We start from the raw sequence: 16,746 nt of genomic DNA on the forward strand, positions 1-16,746 counted from the left end.
GAAACCTACTGTCAACACTTTGTTTAAATAAGTAGAATAATCTTATGCCCTTCAGACTTCTAGTCATGTCTTCTGGCTCTTGTCCTTTTTATTATTTCCTCCCCCAGCTTTTTCTAGTTGGCTCAATCTGTTTACTTACAGCATGCTTTGCTCAGAAGTGTTTGGGTTGAATGTTGTTGTGCTTGATGAGGAATCATTAGTCATGTGAGGTGATCCTCACCTCTAGTATAACACTAGGATGAAAGTAAGAGTATCGGCTTTCAACAGGATACTGACTTTGGTTCTGCTTCTCTGCTATAATCCACAGGTCTTCCTGAAAAATGTGTAATCCCTTCTCTAGTTAAGCTGCTAGCAGGAGCAGCGTTTGAACAAATTTGCTGGGGTTTATGTTTTTATTTCAGACTGTCCTTTGCAGTCCTTACAGATCTCTGTTCAGTAAGCCTGCTCTCTGTGCATGAGCTGATGATACTTCTGGACCAACACTAGAAAGCTCCTGAAACCCTACTTAGCTGACTCCAAAATAGTATTTCTACTCTTTATAGCAAAAGTTGTAGAAGCTGTTGTAATGTTCTCTAAGTCCATCTGAGTGTCCTACCCACTTCTGTGGTGGTTTCATCTAAGGTTGCCAGAGCCTTAATATAGGGATGCATGGCACCTACTACTGCTTATTAATAAGACCTGTGAAATCCTACATAACTGCTAATTTATTAAAACTTTCATGTGTTTCAAAAGGATTTTTCCTGGAAGACCTCTTGAGTGACCAAATTCAGGCAATTCCAGTTGTCTAGAATTGATTCTAAAAGTATCTAACTGAAACCAGAGAAGGCCTATAACAAGCCATCCAATATGCCAAAGTGCTTGCAACAGGCTTTTTAGAAATTCTAGGCAAAACTAATGTCACCACAGTCTGACCTGGATAACTCTGCCAGTTGCTCAAAGCCTCATTTACTTGATATTTTTTGTTTGCCTGCTCTTAACAGCCATATACTTCAAGCAGGTGTAACACTTCAAATACTTAGGACTAATATGTACATCACTATAGCAAGGTAACAACTTTTTGTCTGCTCTTCAAGGACTTAGCCAAGTACATGGTAAAGTTGTTCCTTAACCTGAATGACAAGTCTGTTAATTCCAACAAACTGTTGCCTAAACACCTTGCAAACAGTGAGGGAACCAGCCCAGAGCAGTGAAATAATTCAGGGGCAAATGTGCTATCCCTTATCAACTCCATGTGTGATAAATGGATTTAGCTAGTTCTGATGTTAGAGAAAGGAATCCTGTTAAGTGTTAACTATATTTATGGGATTTGGGTTGGAAGCCAAGCTACTGTCTTGTACAAGAATAAACTGATAAGAGAAAGTATTCAGTTAAAAGTAGAACAGTTCTTTAAAGAAATAGTCTGAAGACCTAAAACTCATTTGAAAATATGAGATTAGGTAATATTATGCAGTATTCATTCAAGACTTTGGTTTTGCAACTTCAAGTCATCCCTTTGTTGTAGGAATTATGACTGTCCTCCTGTTTTCCCCCACAGATGTAAGCCTGTGATTTCCTCTGCACCATGGAAATAAAGCATTTGTTTCTGAAATTTATCTAGTCAAAAACACCTAACAGCTTCAACCAGGTGTATGTGTGCTCACATCATACTTTGTCTGACCTCGGCATGTGATTAGTGATGCTCCTTGCTTGGGTTGCTGCTGTGGGCAGTTGTCATCTCCTGGAAGATGAACATCAAGTCAGTTTTGAAAATGGAGAAATTAGTGTATTATAGCAAGTAGAAGCCACCAAGAGTTGATCAGGAGTGACAGGTCAGGGAGCTGGAAATGTAACATCTGGAATACTGTAAGGTCAGGCTCAGCTTTCCAGAGGACCAGTGAGAAGACTCTGCATCCATTATACTTTTAGGATCAGACAACAGAAAGCAATTAAAGCTTAAAGCAAAGAGCTGAATGCCCTATCTTGTGGTATGCCTGTTCTCAACAGCTTCTGCTGAACCACAAAGATGACTAAACCAGAGCAAAGAGTAGAGGCTAAAAATCTTGTACCAGTATTTCTTCTACCATACAAGCAGAGGTGAAGCCAGACTGAATGTGAGTGGAGCAAGATGAGGAAAAGTCAGTGGTGCAACCACAAACTTTAAGCAGCATAATAAAGGTGTGTGGATGACAGAAGATGAATGGCGAGCTATTTAACTAGCTTCATGAAACCCACGCTATTGCTATGTGTTATTACTCAAGAATGGTGTAATAGTTTAGAGAAGGCTCCTGTCAAACGGTTGAGATGCATAAGCAGATAGCTTCAGTGCATTAAAGGCAGCATTCGTTGATCAGCTCTCAATTTGGTCAGTTCTTCCTCTGATATGTTCTGTGAATAGCCATACAGCCCCTGAGATAGGACGTCCCTTAATATTGGGTGCATGTTAGACTAATCTTAAAGACTTCTCTGAGCAAGACATTGCTGTTCCTGTTTACCCTTCAAATCAACTCTCAACAAATTTCACTTGCTACTCTCCAAGCTGTAGTTGGTATGCATTTTAAAAAATGTAAAGGAGATACTCCTATCCTAAAGTTTTCATCTATATTCACTTGACCAATTCTGGGATCCTGAATTTAAGTTGTAGCTGTTATTTACATTGAAAGTATACTCATATAGACTATGGAGTCCCTTTTTTTTCTCCATCCTCTGAAGATGGCTTACACTAACTGTATGTGTATTTTGGTGTTTCTTTAAACAATAAAGGCACAAAACCAAACCTATTTTGTCAGGTGTTCAGGTTGCTACTTCTTTCCCTGTCTCCCAACTGAATTTCCCACTTGGCTTGAGACTTCAGGATCTATCCAGGGTAACAGAATGAGAAAAATTATTGCTTGTTCTCTGACTCTAGTGAATGCACTTCTGGGTAGAGGATCTGATGCCTTTCTGAGGATATTAGATGTCTAGTAGGATAACCTGCCAACTCAGCTGTTGCACTTCAGTATCATGCTATTCTGTGTACTGAAATTCTGGTGTTTCCCTCCCTGTCCTGCTCTTCTCGTAGGCTGCTTTCAGTGCCTGCAAGTATTAAAGCAGCTCTACCTACCTACAGAAATACCTGTGATACTATCTGACCACAAATTCATTCTGCCTCTGAGAATGATCTGGAAAGGTACTCTAGCTGGTATGCAATTAGCTGTGCATAAAGAAACAACCACTAGATTAGCTTTGTTTTCTAAACAATCAATCATGCTTGTATAGGGTGAACTTCTCACGACCATGTTCTTTATGCCAGCAACCCTGCATCTAGAAAATTACTCAAGTGCAATCACTTTGAATCTTACAACTAAGTTAATGTTGGCTATGATTTATTGACTTTAAATACCCTTTTTATGCAAAGAAACTCTCCTCCTACTAGAAAAAGCCCACCTAGTCCAGTAGAAACTATTGCAACAATATTTTGTCCTTATGGACATTGAAGAAAAGCTGCTTTAGTGTGTGTAAGATTGATTCACTGAGGATATTTTAGGTAATTTAAGGCTGCATATCTGATAGTAACCTCCAACAGAAAATGCTTGCAAGAGACTAGATGCTTTTCAAACAGCATTTGCTGGGTTTGTTTTGTTTGGTGGTTTTTTTTTTTTTTTTTTTGAGGGGTGGGGATAATAGTTTGTAAGGCCAACCAATATTCAAGCTGGTTAAATGTAGGTTAGCACCTCTACTGCCTGCATGGTCTGCTTGTGGTAGCCCCGGCTCACTTGTAACAAATAGTTATAGTGCAGCTGACAAAACCATTATGCTGATTCCTCTTAACCACTCTGCCCCTGGAAAATGTCTCTGTGGGGATTTAAAGGGGGACAAGATATGCTCTAGATCATAAGATAATGCTTACAGTTGCGTGGATGAGATCTGCCCCATCTCTCAGTGCAGCTTTGTCCCTAAAGGATTCCTTAGGTCATATGTAAAACTTCCCTTGAAGGATAGCAGCTGTATATTTTGCAGCAAGCATACAGGAAAAGTTGATGGACCGACAGAGCATGATCAAATTGTCTGAATGTGACAGGACTAAACGTAGACTGTGAGATGTGTTTACTTTCATTTTCACCTGCCAAAGCTGACTGTCAGCTGTAAGAACTGCTGTAGTGATTGCACTGATACGACAGCAGGCTATAAAAGCGCTTCAGCTTTGGCACAGAACTGCCGCAAGTCTCATCCCATGGTGGTCCAGATGTATGCTGTTGAAGTGGCATAGATGCTGGAGCTTGTGCATCCTATAAGAGGAGAGTGGCTGACAGTCATTCTCAAATTAGGTAGAAATGCCAAATTCTGACAAGCCTTTGCCAAGTGTTTTGTAGTTCTCCAAAGTCACAAATGGAAGAGGTCTGTGTCCTCTAAATATTCCCCTGCTAGCAGGTCTTTATGTATCGAGTCCAACTGCCAAGCACTTGTAGCCTCTTATTATTTTAGCGTCTGTGTCAGTAAATATCTTATCCTGCCAGTTCTAACAGGGTTCCAGCTTGGCAAAACACATTACTAAAATAGCATTCGTTCATAGTCCAAAATCAAAATATGTCCTGATCAAGCTGCTCTTAAATGTGGCCACCAGCTTTCTACAGGGCTGCTTATAAACCAGCTGTCTAAATCGTATTACTTGCGCTAAAATTTTCTAAAACAGATGGTTTGTAAATACACCATATTGGCCAAAGTGTTGTCTGTTCATTACCTGTATTTCTTTCTCCTAGAAGGTGTTACTCTTAAATGGTATGTTTCACCTATTTTGCTTAAAGTACTGTTTGCGCACATTCTTACTGTATTGTTCCTAAATGCTGTAGATATGGTCTGAAATCAGTGTGGTGATACAACCCTTCTAAGCACTGATTTATCCGTATTATTGGCCAAACAGTATTTCTCTGGTATTCTTAAGATTTATTAATTATTGGTGTTAAGAGGGAATTCTTAATTTTGGTTCTCTATCTTACACCTTAAAATAGATGGGCTATGCATCACTGCTAAGTCAGTTCAAATGTTTATTTAAATAATTGAGAAACTAAATCAAATAGCTATACTTCATGGCAATGAACATAAACATGTCTGTTGTGCTGGTATTTGGGACAGTCTGAAAAACTAGAGCAGGGATCTGCTCAAGTGCTCTAGCTGTACTTTTTATGGAGTGTGCTTTCTCAACGCTTGTTTGTAATCACTTGTGCTTCAAAAGGGAGGCACTGAAGATGTTTACCAAAGGTGCTGCACCATAAAACTGCTGCTCTAGCCTATAGCTGTTTCCTCTGTTAGCACCACTTAATGCATTGCAGGCCTGAGGTCATGTGGCTGAGAAGCAGCTATTTTACCGCACCCTTTGCAGGGCACTAGGAGGAAAGAGGCAGGCCTCCTTGGATGCCAGGGAGGAAGTAAGTAGGAAATAAAAATTTATCTCTAAACACCTTTATTCCTTTCTTTCAATACTATAGCAGTCAGCTCCATTTAACACTTCATCAGGGGATGTTAGAATATTTTACTTGGCCCGGATGGAGGGAAGCTATGTGAAGCTGGGGTGGGGAAGAGGCAGAAGGGAAGGGATCGCTCCCCTTTACGCTGACAAGAGTCAGTTTCCAGCAATCTCAAGCTGCATTAGTGTGGGCTCACACTGCAGGTTAGGCCGTAAACAGTTGCTTATTACGAAGCTGTCACAGTGATGATGTACCAGTTTGATCTGTGAGTCCACTCAAAGAAGGCAAAATGAGAATATTTAGTGCAAGATGATACAACCAGTTATATATAGTTGTTTACAAACACTTCAGAGAATCTGAAATGTGAGAAACCCTCTTCTGCGTTGTTTTGGTTTTTCTCTGGGGGAGTAATTATTTCCTCCGAGTTAGTAAAATCTGGCCAAAACCTAACTTCTCCATCTTTGTTGGAAGGTGAACAAAATTCTATGGATGCTTTCAAAAGCTTACTTTAACAGAGTTTTCTAAGATTGAATGATGGTAATGTGTTTAGGGACTGGTAATTGGAGATAATTCCAATGAATTAGACTTTGCAGATGTTAATGATATGCTAGAGGAAGTCAGTTTATGAAGATCTATGCTGTGCTCTTTTTTGTCTTGATCTGTTGAATAGCTCCTGTAATTGTCTAATACATATTCTGGCAGTATTTGGGTTTCTTAAGCATTTGCAGCCTGAAGAAAGCAGCCTGCGAATTTTAAGAGCAGTGAATATAATTAGTTCAAATGCCAGTATGTGAAAATAAAGTATTGCGCTCTTCATCTTAGGTACAGTAACATCTGCAAGGAATATCTAACTTTGCATATACAGACTAAGTAATTGGTCCTGGCTTGACTATTTTTTTTATGGATGAATATTCATGTAAAACACTAGTCTCAACCTATTATAGAAAGTATTGCTCATTCTGGAGAGTAATTTGCTAATGGTTGCGCTGGTATACTTCATTTCCCACACTGTGCAATCAGGAGGACAGCCTTGGTGAAAGAACTTGCAAAAAAAATGCTAGTGGCAACGATGTACTGATAGGATTATTCTTGCACCACCAGCCCCACTGGGTTAGACATTGTCCTTCCTTCTGCAGGAAGAGAAGATTGTTCCAGTTAATCCACTTGGTAATGTATTAAGATGTTCCCTGATGATAGCGTTAATTTTGTTTTCCTCTGTTGTCCTACCTCATTGAGACAGAGGGAATGAATCAATTTAATTCTGATGGGAGATAACTCTTTCGTGTTCAACATGGTTTAAAAACTTGCGGATCTTTTAGTAGGCCATGCCTAAGCTGGGCCATACTTAGCTCGTGCCAGACTAAAGTTTGACTGTGCCTATCTGACTAAATTAGTGAATTTTCTTTGTGAAAGTTACTTGCAGCAGTGTCAGACCATAACAGCATATCTGCACACTGGCCTGAGTGATCTCCGTCCCCATGAGTTTTTGAGTTCTTTGTGCTTATGTGGTGACTAGGTTGTTAGTTTTGTTTTTGAAAGTACTTAGCTGTTAGTGCTTGCTATCTTGCCCTTAACCTTTATCTAATTTTGGGGGTAGAACCTGCTACTTGGAGATCCAGCTGTCACAAATAAGGCATGCCTGTATCTTTGCTGTAGTGTGAAACTGCTTCTTAGTGCCTGTTTTACCAGCATCACTGGTCCCAGCTGTTACATTTTCTGCTAGCTGGGAAGGCTTCTCTATTGCTATTTATGCCCATACCACCTTAGCTGTTTACTTGTTTAATGTATCTGTATTAATAAACATGAGGGTAACAGGAGCATATATGAAGTTTTTTACCTAGCAGTAAAACAAAAAATAAGTTTAATCAGATAATGCTACCTCTCCAGTTTAAGAAAATGAAGTATTTCCTACTAAAAACAGCAGCAGCAGTGATTTAACAATGTAATCTGATCTAATAATAGTAACAGCCCGTGCCCTTAGGGAGCAGTATAATATCCAATCCACTGAATAAAGTCTGTCTCACATTAAATTCTGGATCCCTTCTAAGAATATGGCTACCCAGAATTGTTTCAGTAATTTCGTAAAGACCCATGGTTTCCTACATCTTTTTCCTAGTAATCTGATCAGGCTGGGGAAATGACATTGGCCCCCAAAATATAAAGGATGAGGAAATAGTGCTGTCTTACAAAGATGTTCTCCTTGATGTCATGAGGACCTTCACCTCTCCACCTTACGTCTTAAGCTTGCTATTCCTCCCTGTGTGTCTGGGCAGGAAAAAGCCCATCAGGGGAGTTTGTCATGCACAGATTGCCATCTGTGACTGCATTGCCACGTCTTCCAGCATGAGCCAAAAATCTTACTCTTGGTCATTTTCCGAGTAAGCTGGAAGGGGGTGGAAAGAGGGCCCTAAGAAAGCAAGGGGGCTTCGAGTCAAGGCCATGCTTTATGGAAAGAAGTAGGCAGGAAGCTCTGTGGAAGAGTTAATATTGGCAGGGCTGGAGTTGGAAGCCTGTTTATGTCAGGTTTTAATAATTTCTGGAATTTTGTATACATACCGAGGAAAGGGTGCAACAAGTCTTCATTAACCCTTTCAAAATGAAGAGGCACACACCCTTGCTCTTATATTTTGGTAAGGATTGCTGTTTGGATATTTTTATGGATCTGTTGGGGGAGTTGAGGATGTCAGATGTTCAGCCTTAATAGTAGGAGAGCTGCCAGAATCATTTGCTTCTCTTAGATGAGTATATTTTTGAAAAGTTACGCCCCGGCTTAAACAACAGCCAGGCAGAGGTTGTAAAAGGCATCAACTGGATTACAGTGTGTGAAGAGTCCTGAGGGCAGGCAAAAATTTGCGTTGCAAGAAGTGGAAAAAATGCTGCTTCTCCGTGTGAGTTGGATTGCTCCATATTGTCTTCATTCGCAATGTGCTGCAGAATGATTTCCCCCTTCCCAGACTTTGCTTCAGTGGCCTAAATTGTGTGGTAGCCTCAAAAGTAGGTCATGATGCAAAAGCACTGTGCTGGTTCCAGTGGCTTTTTCTTTTTTTTAAATCTCAGGTTTCAAGATGAACTTGTTAAAAATCTCATCTAAGCCTTCATTCGGTGTCAGTGGTAGGGTTGCTTAGGCATGGTATCCTTGTAGAACAAGCTGGTTTATGCTGTTGTGTTTCAATGCCTTTGATTACCTGAATGATGAATTAAATGTTAGGACATGTCAAATGTGGTTCTTTACTGCACCCAGTTAGCCTTAACCTTTTTCCTTTGGCAGGCTTTTAGTGACTCAAAACAGGTTAGTCCAGTTTAATGTAAGACTATTTTAAAATCAGAGGTTGACTTTCCTCTCAGGATCTGGAGTAATGTTGCTCACATATGGGACTGTTGTTAAGTAATATGTGGTATGATTGCATTTTTTAAAAATTATTCCTGAACAAGTATAGTCTTCCCCCTCTGATAGGGTTAATACAGTTCTGTTTTTAGAAAGCAGTAGCTAAAAATCTTTCTATGTTTGCATTTAACTATGTGAGAAGTCTTAATGGGAATTTAAACAACTACCTGCCTGTAATTGCTGCCTGTTTGAACCAAAGGCCTCATGACTCACATGATGGTGCTTCTATAAAGTCACAGGATTTTTTCAGTCTAAACTTTTATGAAGGAGCAACTTAATCAGACCACAGAAGGATACAGCCCCTTTGCTGAACTTCAAGTAGATTAGTTGAGCACATTTGTCCAGCTGGGCCAAAAACTCCAGGTATGTTTTCTAGATGCTTTTCTTCCTATTGCAGTGGCTGAACACTTGAGTCTTGACATGGGCCAAAGAACCTTCCCCTGTGGCCAGTTCTGTTACTATAAACAGCTGCTAATAATTAGCAACAGAGCCGCAAAACAACCGAGGAGAAAATAGCTGCCTCTTGGCTAAGCAAGTGGTATTCTGCCTTGCATCTGGCAAGTACTAGGAGGCAGAATACATGATAGCTCTCACAGCATGACTGAAGATCCTTCTTCTGCCTTCTGAAAAGAAGGCATCTTGAGCTGAGCAGGTGAGTCTGCTTTTTGACCTTGTAGCCGCAGGGATCCACCGACAGCTTCTTTTCTCTGTGAGCTGCAATTTCACACTCGCTTTGGGTATTGCTACCCAAAGTAATACTTCCAGCTGCCCCTATTCCTCCCTTCCCCCATTATGTTGGTATGGATCCATGCAGCCATGCAATCGGATAAAACCAACCTGACTTTATAAAGGATTTTTTTAGCTTCTTGGGATGTGTTTTTGTCAGCTTAGTTTTCAACCTAGATCAGTCACACTGTCTGGTTTCCTACTTAGACACTTGTGTGGCTGTGCAGGAAGGGGTGGGAGTAAGGAACCTGGGGCAAAGAAAAGGAAGAACAGGCTGCTGCTTTTAGAGGAAGTACTTGTTTATGCCAGCTTAAAGTGATTGAGAGACCTATAGTGTAAGCGGCATAATAAGCTGGTAACGTATTTGATGTGATATTCCTCTGCAAGCAGCTGACTATAAAACAAAACTACCCTGGCTAGCAAAACAGGCTGTCCTAGCAAAAGTGTAGTTTGTTGTTATAATTTGAAGCTGCGATCAGGTTTGTACTGCAAGGAGTATCTACCTGGTTTCAGCTGCTACTACTGCTGTAGTAGAAGCTACTGTCCCTATTGCAGATCTGTAGAACAAAATTAATTGTGGGGGAGTCATCTGTACAAAATCAGTTGGATTGGCATCTTACAGAATCGTTTTTAACATATGTTGAGAATCGACAGATTTTTGTGAGGTGGTGAAACCACGCTTGCAGAGGGATGAAGGTCAGCCTTGCCTTTAAGAGCTGCTCTTTCACAGCAACATGCTATTTGTCTATTGGTGTGGTGGAGCACCAAAGGATTTGAACTCAAAACATTAGTAATTATCCTTGGATAAATGCCATTTTACTCTTGAAAAGGCACAAGTCCAAATGATGTATCATTTTGCAAGCCAGTCAGATGCTGAAGCAGAACCCAGTGTCCATTTTGCATTTAATCACAGACAAACATCACTACTTATTCCTTCTACAAGATAGGGGTAGAAGTGTTCAGCCAAACGTTTATTTAGTCTGAGGAAAAGCCAGATAAACTCAGCATGCCTTTCTTTCCAATGCTAATATTAAAGCTATACTTAAATCAGTCTAGATAACTTTTCAAGAGATGGCTAGATTACATGAAACCCTTAGCATAAACCAACTTGTCAGAAAAGTTAAGTATTTGACAAATAAAGGGAATGACTGGGCAATTATAGGCTTGCCAGCCTAACGTGATTCACAGGTGAAATAGTGTTGTTACTAGCACGTATGTCTGGGATGTACTCGTTGAAGAATTGAAGGAGGGTAAGGTGTAAGACTGGGAGGAAAAAAAAATCTTGTCCTATTAGACTGGCAGCTTCTGGACTCTTATGCTTTTTTCCAGTCAAACATTTGAATATTTCATGAATTAGAAGTACACCTACCTTGGGTTTTGTTGTTTATGGTTTTCTTGATGTGTCGGGCAGAACGTCACATTAGGATCTGTTAGTGATCCAATGACAACTGTGACCAGAATCATTAAAGCCTAGTTAAATTCTGTAAGAATTGGTTCTTAGCTATTTTCCCTTGTGAAGTTAGTGGTAAACAATGAAAAGACATTTGTACACAATGATGGCTCAAGGTGTCTCTTTGTCCTTCCTTTCAGCGTCAAGAAGGTAGAATTCTTTTAAACTGTAGAATCTTTGTTTGAGCTAGACTATTTCCTACAGCTCTAGAAAACAATTCCTGTGGAGCAAAACTGAATGCAGCTTTTCACCATAATTTGAGGAGACTTTGATCAATCTGTATACTTGCATGTAAAAGAAAGTCATGATAATGTAAGAGGCAGATCTTGAAGACAAGAGATGGCAAGATAAGTGATTGGAAGTTAAGGCAATAAGCTGTAAAGACCAGGATGAGAGAAGGGGGTAGTTTGCCTCTGCTCAATCCTCGCCTTGTTCCCTTAGATATTCAGTAGTGTTTGGACAGAACTGTTTCCATCCTTTTCAGTTTGCTCATTCCAGTTTTTCTTAGGCTGTGGTTATTTTTCCCTTCAGGACTTAGGATTTTGTAACTAGTGCACACCTACCCTGTTGAAATGAATTGTTTCTTAGACCAATAAATGCCTTAAGGATTGCCTAATGGGTTCAGAGGAAGAAAGCCCTCCTAAAGATTTGAAATTTTCTCATGGTATCCAGTTGGGCCCATTTAACTGTTATCTACTTGCCAAGCTTTATTACTGCTTAATAAAGTACGTGTGTGATTACCTGAAACTTGCTGCATACTCCATAGCTTAATTAAAGTCATATGCTTTGGCACTGGTTCAGAAAATCTAGTTGCTTGTCGAACAGTACATTCCTATTCCCTGTTAGCAAGAGATGTCTAGAAACATGCGTTAAAGGTAGTTCAATCTTAAAAGATTTGGGCAGGATCACTGTTAACCCCATTTATTTTGGTATTGATGGGTGTACTACCAATCTTCTGACCTCCAGATGATGGTATCACAAATGCAAAAACACTGCTTGTCAACCTCCAAGTCCTAAACTTACAAAACACGCTGAGAAGTGTGATAGAAGTCGTTTGCCCAAGGCATTGTGTTGCTTAATTGTCTAGTGTGAGCTTTTTGTGCATCTCTAGCATCTCAGTGCTCACTAGGGAAAAGAAAACCACTGAATTTTGTGGGCCACAAATATGACCTATATAACCCTTCCTCTTCTTTGGAAAACCCTAAAGGCAGGCAGTAATTTTTCTCTGGTTCTTCGATGGTTCATGTGCTTTGTCTGTGAACCTTACCAATTTGACACACAGGATTATTGTGATACAGCCTTGTCAAGCCTGTAACATGTTGTTTTGTGCTTCGCATAGTCATGTTATGACTTACTGTCTATCTTCCATCTAGGCATAAAAGTATAACAGATAAGATTACAAGCAATTTGAGCAGCTTTTATAAAATTTTGCTTACATATTCGTTTTCAGAACATATTACTTGCCTGTTTTGTTGAAATATTAACTACCGCTTTATAGGTTTTGTCATTATCACAATGTGGCCAAAGGTCAAAGTAAAACATGTGCGATTAGGTTGAAGAGCTAGTGTAATCAGTCCCCTCCTCTCATAAACACTTTGCAAGATCAGGAATATTCCTGTATCTAAACTTCTCTTCATACCCAACCTCTGTACAATGTCCAACATGAACCTCTTTCCATGGCTGAAATTCTTCACTCTACTTCCTTATTCTTTGTTAGACATGAAAATGCCTTTTAAAACTTTATGGAAAGTATAGTGAGAGTACCTGGCAGAATGGGGGACATGGTCTCAGCTTCCTGAGATGAATGCTGTCTCACGTGCTAGTTTACATTTTTAATGATTTTGTTTAGCTGCTACATGGCTGGATGGCCAGAAAGGTACAGATGAAAGGGAAGCTGTCTTTCTGAAACCTTTTGCCACCATGCCTCTCGACATCTGTTTGAGGAAGGGATGCCAGCTCTCTTAGTACGTAGTCTCCTTGAATGACAGATAAAATGTAAGCCTAATTCATCGCTTCTTAAAACATGATAATAATAATTAAATGTCTAAAATGAATATGAACACAACCTAGCAGGACTTACGAAAGAACTGGAAGACCTTTGAGAGGCTCTTGTTATTCTCTGCCTCTTGTATTAGACATGCACTTGGAGTCAGATGAAAGTGCTGCAGGAAGACTAGCGTTATGCTTACCACAAAATTGGCATAATGGAACAGTAATTCTCTGTTCCTTTAGATAAAACCTGTCCATTGTGCCTCTTGCTGTTGCGCTTGAATACTGTAACTGCTTTTTCTGGCATGTTCAAAATATATTGTTCTTCTTATCTGTGTCAATTGCAGCTTCAAAGTCTAACTCCATCTATCATCCATTATTCCTGTCTCTTAAATTATCTGATCACTCCCCATCATCTTCCACTTCAAGAATAACTTTTTCAGTCATGCCTTAAGAGTCTTGCTCAAATGGGCTAAATCTCAGATACCCTCTTTTGTCCTGCCTCTTTATCCTTTCCAGTGACAAATGCTCCCAGCCTGGTGTCATCCTGCTTGTGTATGCAGGCTGCCCCAGTACATCATAAAACATTCTGGTGTGATGAACTGCCGTCCTCTCTTTGCCTCATTCTGCTACCCTGTAACTGCATATTAAATGAGGTGTTTAGGGAAATTGAGTTAAATCCTTCGTAGACAGTGACAGGAGGGGAAATTAAGCATAAGAAGATGCTAGAGACTTTAAAGCCATCTTGTACAGGAGTGTTATCCATGACCCTTAGTCTGTAATACAACACGTGTTCTGAGTGATTTCTGAATAATAAGAGCTGATACGTAAACTTTTAAATTCTACTGAATGTAATTTTGCCGGAGTCTGCCAGCAATTAAACATTTTATGAGTAGTCTGTAATTAAAATAATTGTTCCTACTCTGGAACCGGTATTTTGTAGGTTTTACTCACCCAGAACTTGTGTTATGAAAAGTGGATGTGTGTTTTTTTTAATACACACAGTGCTTAACTTCATGTTTATGATAAACTAGTAGCCCTTCAAGGATTGAGTTGAAACCTCAGACACTAAAGCAAAGTAAGAGAATCACATCCTTTTCCCTCCTGATGAGAGTTCAACACTGTACTAACTACTGGAAGGAGGAAAATGAACACTGCCACATGCAGGAGCTTGGCAAATCCAAACCCTGACTGGTGGAAAGAAAAACCTTTATAAAAACAAGGTGCTTATGAAGAACTTGAATAAGTACCTGTCTGTGCCATAATTCAGTAACCCTAGGCAGTGCATCTCAACTCCTCCTGTTAATTCTGAGTGGGTGGAGAAATGCTTTCTTGAGTCCTTTTTGTTCTGAGCTATTTAATGCTTATAGATTAAAACTTAAAACTCGGCTTATAGCACTTGTGTTCAGTAAGTTATTTTAACTTCTCTCATGTGATTTAAAGGTTTGACTAGCTCAAAAGCAAATTATAGCATTAAGTTGTTATTGAGGCGATCAAATCGGAGAACACCGGTAATCTTGGGGAGCCTGCGAGAAAAAAAAGCCCAGACCAAAAAAGATGCTTTTGATTGGAAGAACAGAATACTCGCAGTAAACCCGCTGGGGGTACAGCTCAAAGGAGGGTATCGGCAGGAGGGAGCACTCAAGATGATGTTCCCGTGCTGCACTTTTAGTAGAACAGTGTGTCAGGTCACGCTGAAACAGAGTTGCTGTTGTGATGTGCTTTAAACCCCAAACATGTCATCTTTTTCTTAAGGCTTGCTTTTAGGTTCACCACTTAATGATCTGGTTTATGCTCTAGCCCACAAAGAGTTTTTGTTACCATAACCGAAGGGGCAGGGAACTGCAGCGTGGGGACTTCTTAGGCCAGCTTTGCTGCCAAAGCCAGCATCTCATGCAACCATACCCCCGAGGGGTTTTGTCCTGGGATATGAGCTCAATCACACTGTGTGCCTAGATGTTAATTTGCTTCCTTCTAGTACAAACATTATGTAATCTGACTTCTTATAAAATGCTTTCTTTTTTTCTCGTAAGTGCTTAAACACATTTTGATTGACATGGTACAGTATGTACGTCTGCTTAGACGTTGTCTGTGGCACAAAGGAGGGGGAATACAGGAGAAGCTTGTCTTACCTGGTTGGAATATATTTTAATAATTTTAATTTATGGTGGAAGATATTGTACCATTCTACTTTCGTGGACTTCAGAAGCCTCATAGGATGTGGGAGTAAGATGCTCTGGTCTTGTGTGCAGAAAGTGGAGATGGATGCATATGCTGTATAGATCTTCATTAGAAGTTTAAATATTTAAATATCAATCCTTAAACTTATATTCCTAATGGCTTATTTTTGCTCATGCTTGCTTGAGGAATATCTTCATCATAAGAGGGTGTTAATGGTTACTGCAAAGTAACTGGCAACTTCCAAAAGTCTAAACGGAGATGTCTGTGTGGCCAGTAAGTAAATGGTAATTGATGAATCATCTTCCTGGCATAGTACTGGAATATCCTATGCTGTTTCTGAAATGGAACCTGCATTAAATTTCCCAGAATTTGTTAGTCTTGTGCTCGATGTTCTGAGGATCTCGGACAAATACACTGATATATTCTTCTGTGGCTTCGTGTAGGACCACAAACTGGAGAAATTTATGAGTGCAGTTAAGCATCGTTTAAATATGAGGAATAACTGCATTTCAATGGAAAGTCCAGAGGTAGGAGGGAATGTGCAATAAAAGACCCTACACTAGGCAAGGACAATGGAAAGCATTAAGCAGGAAATAGGGTATATGGTTGGGAGGGGGGGCACAATATCCTGAAAAATGCTATTGAAATTTTTAAATGCTTGCTTTTTGTTGCAGATTAATCAGCCACTCGATGGGGATTAACAGTGGAGCACCTCTTTGTGTCGCCTTTCCACCTCTCTGTAGCAAGAATAACAACTTCAGCACTTCTTCAATAATAATTATGAAACTGGTATTAACTGAATGGCAATTATGGATTTTTAACTCTAACTCACAGTAAACCAGCAAGCCATATGTTGAAATTCCTACCAAATAGCTTTTCATTCTTAATGTCTCTTATCTATACAAGAAGTTGCAAGATACCTGTTTGTACAAGAGGAATATAAGCATTACTTCCCTGAGGAACAGAAGCTGAAAGAGAAGACACCCTAACTTGTTTGTGGAGTTATGGTAGTATTATTTATATAGATATAACAAATATATATATTTTTTATGGTAATGAAAATGGCTCCCCAGAATGCTGACTCGGAATCTATGCAAGTTCAAGATCTACCTGTGGCACAGCTTCAGAAACCAGAAAACAAGGAGAATGAAAGTAGGGAGGAGACCATTAGTGAAGGATCCATAGACAGGATACCAGTACGCCTGTGGGTGATGCATGGTGCAGTAATGTTTGGCAGGGAATTTTGTTATGCCATGGAGACAGCTTTGGTAACACCTGTATTGTTACAAATTGGTAAGTAATTCTCATTTCTGTTAATCGAAACTTTCTGTATCTTTTTTGCATTGACTGAAGTCAGAGGAAGAGGGAAGTGGGGTCTGCCAACTAAAAATACACAAGGTAGAAAGGATTTTGGTTTTTGTTATTGGCTGTGCCACGGATTCAATTGTGTGACCATGTTTAAGTGTGAAGGATTTCTATATGCATTCATCTTCTGTCTAATATTGCTTCCCTCTGTAAAAATTTTAACCTGATTTAAGTCTAAAATTCTTTACGAAAAGGTAAGTGTCCTAGAAACTAGAAACAACATTAGACTA

The 16,746-nt window shown here is 39.7% G+C and overlaps 1 protein-coding gene across 2 annotated transcripts in view; it reads left to right on the forward strand.

Moving 5' to 3' along the window:
* The window catches only part of SLC45A4 (solute carrier family 45 member 4), a 63,702-nt gene that overhangs the window by 12,198 nt on the left and 34,758 nt on the right, over nt 1-16,746 (forward strand). For both annotated transcript variants that reach the window (XM_050890815.1, XM_050890816.1), the window contains exon 2: nt 15,826-16,444. In XM_050890815.1, the coding sequence (XP_050746772.1) occupies nt 16,201-16,444 (244 nt within the window). In that variant the 5' untranslated portion in view covers nt 15,826-16,200. The remainder of the gene's footprint in view (nt 1-15,825; nt 16,445-16,746) is intronic.

The sequence above is a fragment of the Gymnogyps californianus genome, chromosome 2 (assembly GCF_018139145.2).
Source record: "Gymnogyps californianus isolate 813 chromosome 2, ASM1813914v2, whole genome shotgun sequence".
In the NCBI taxonomy this organism is placed as follows: domain Eukaryota; kingdom Metazoa; phylum Chordata; class Aves; order Accipitriformes; family Cathartidae; genus Gymnogyps; species Gymnogyps californianus.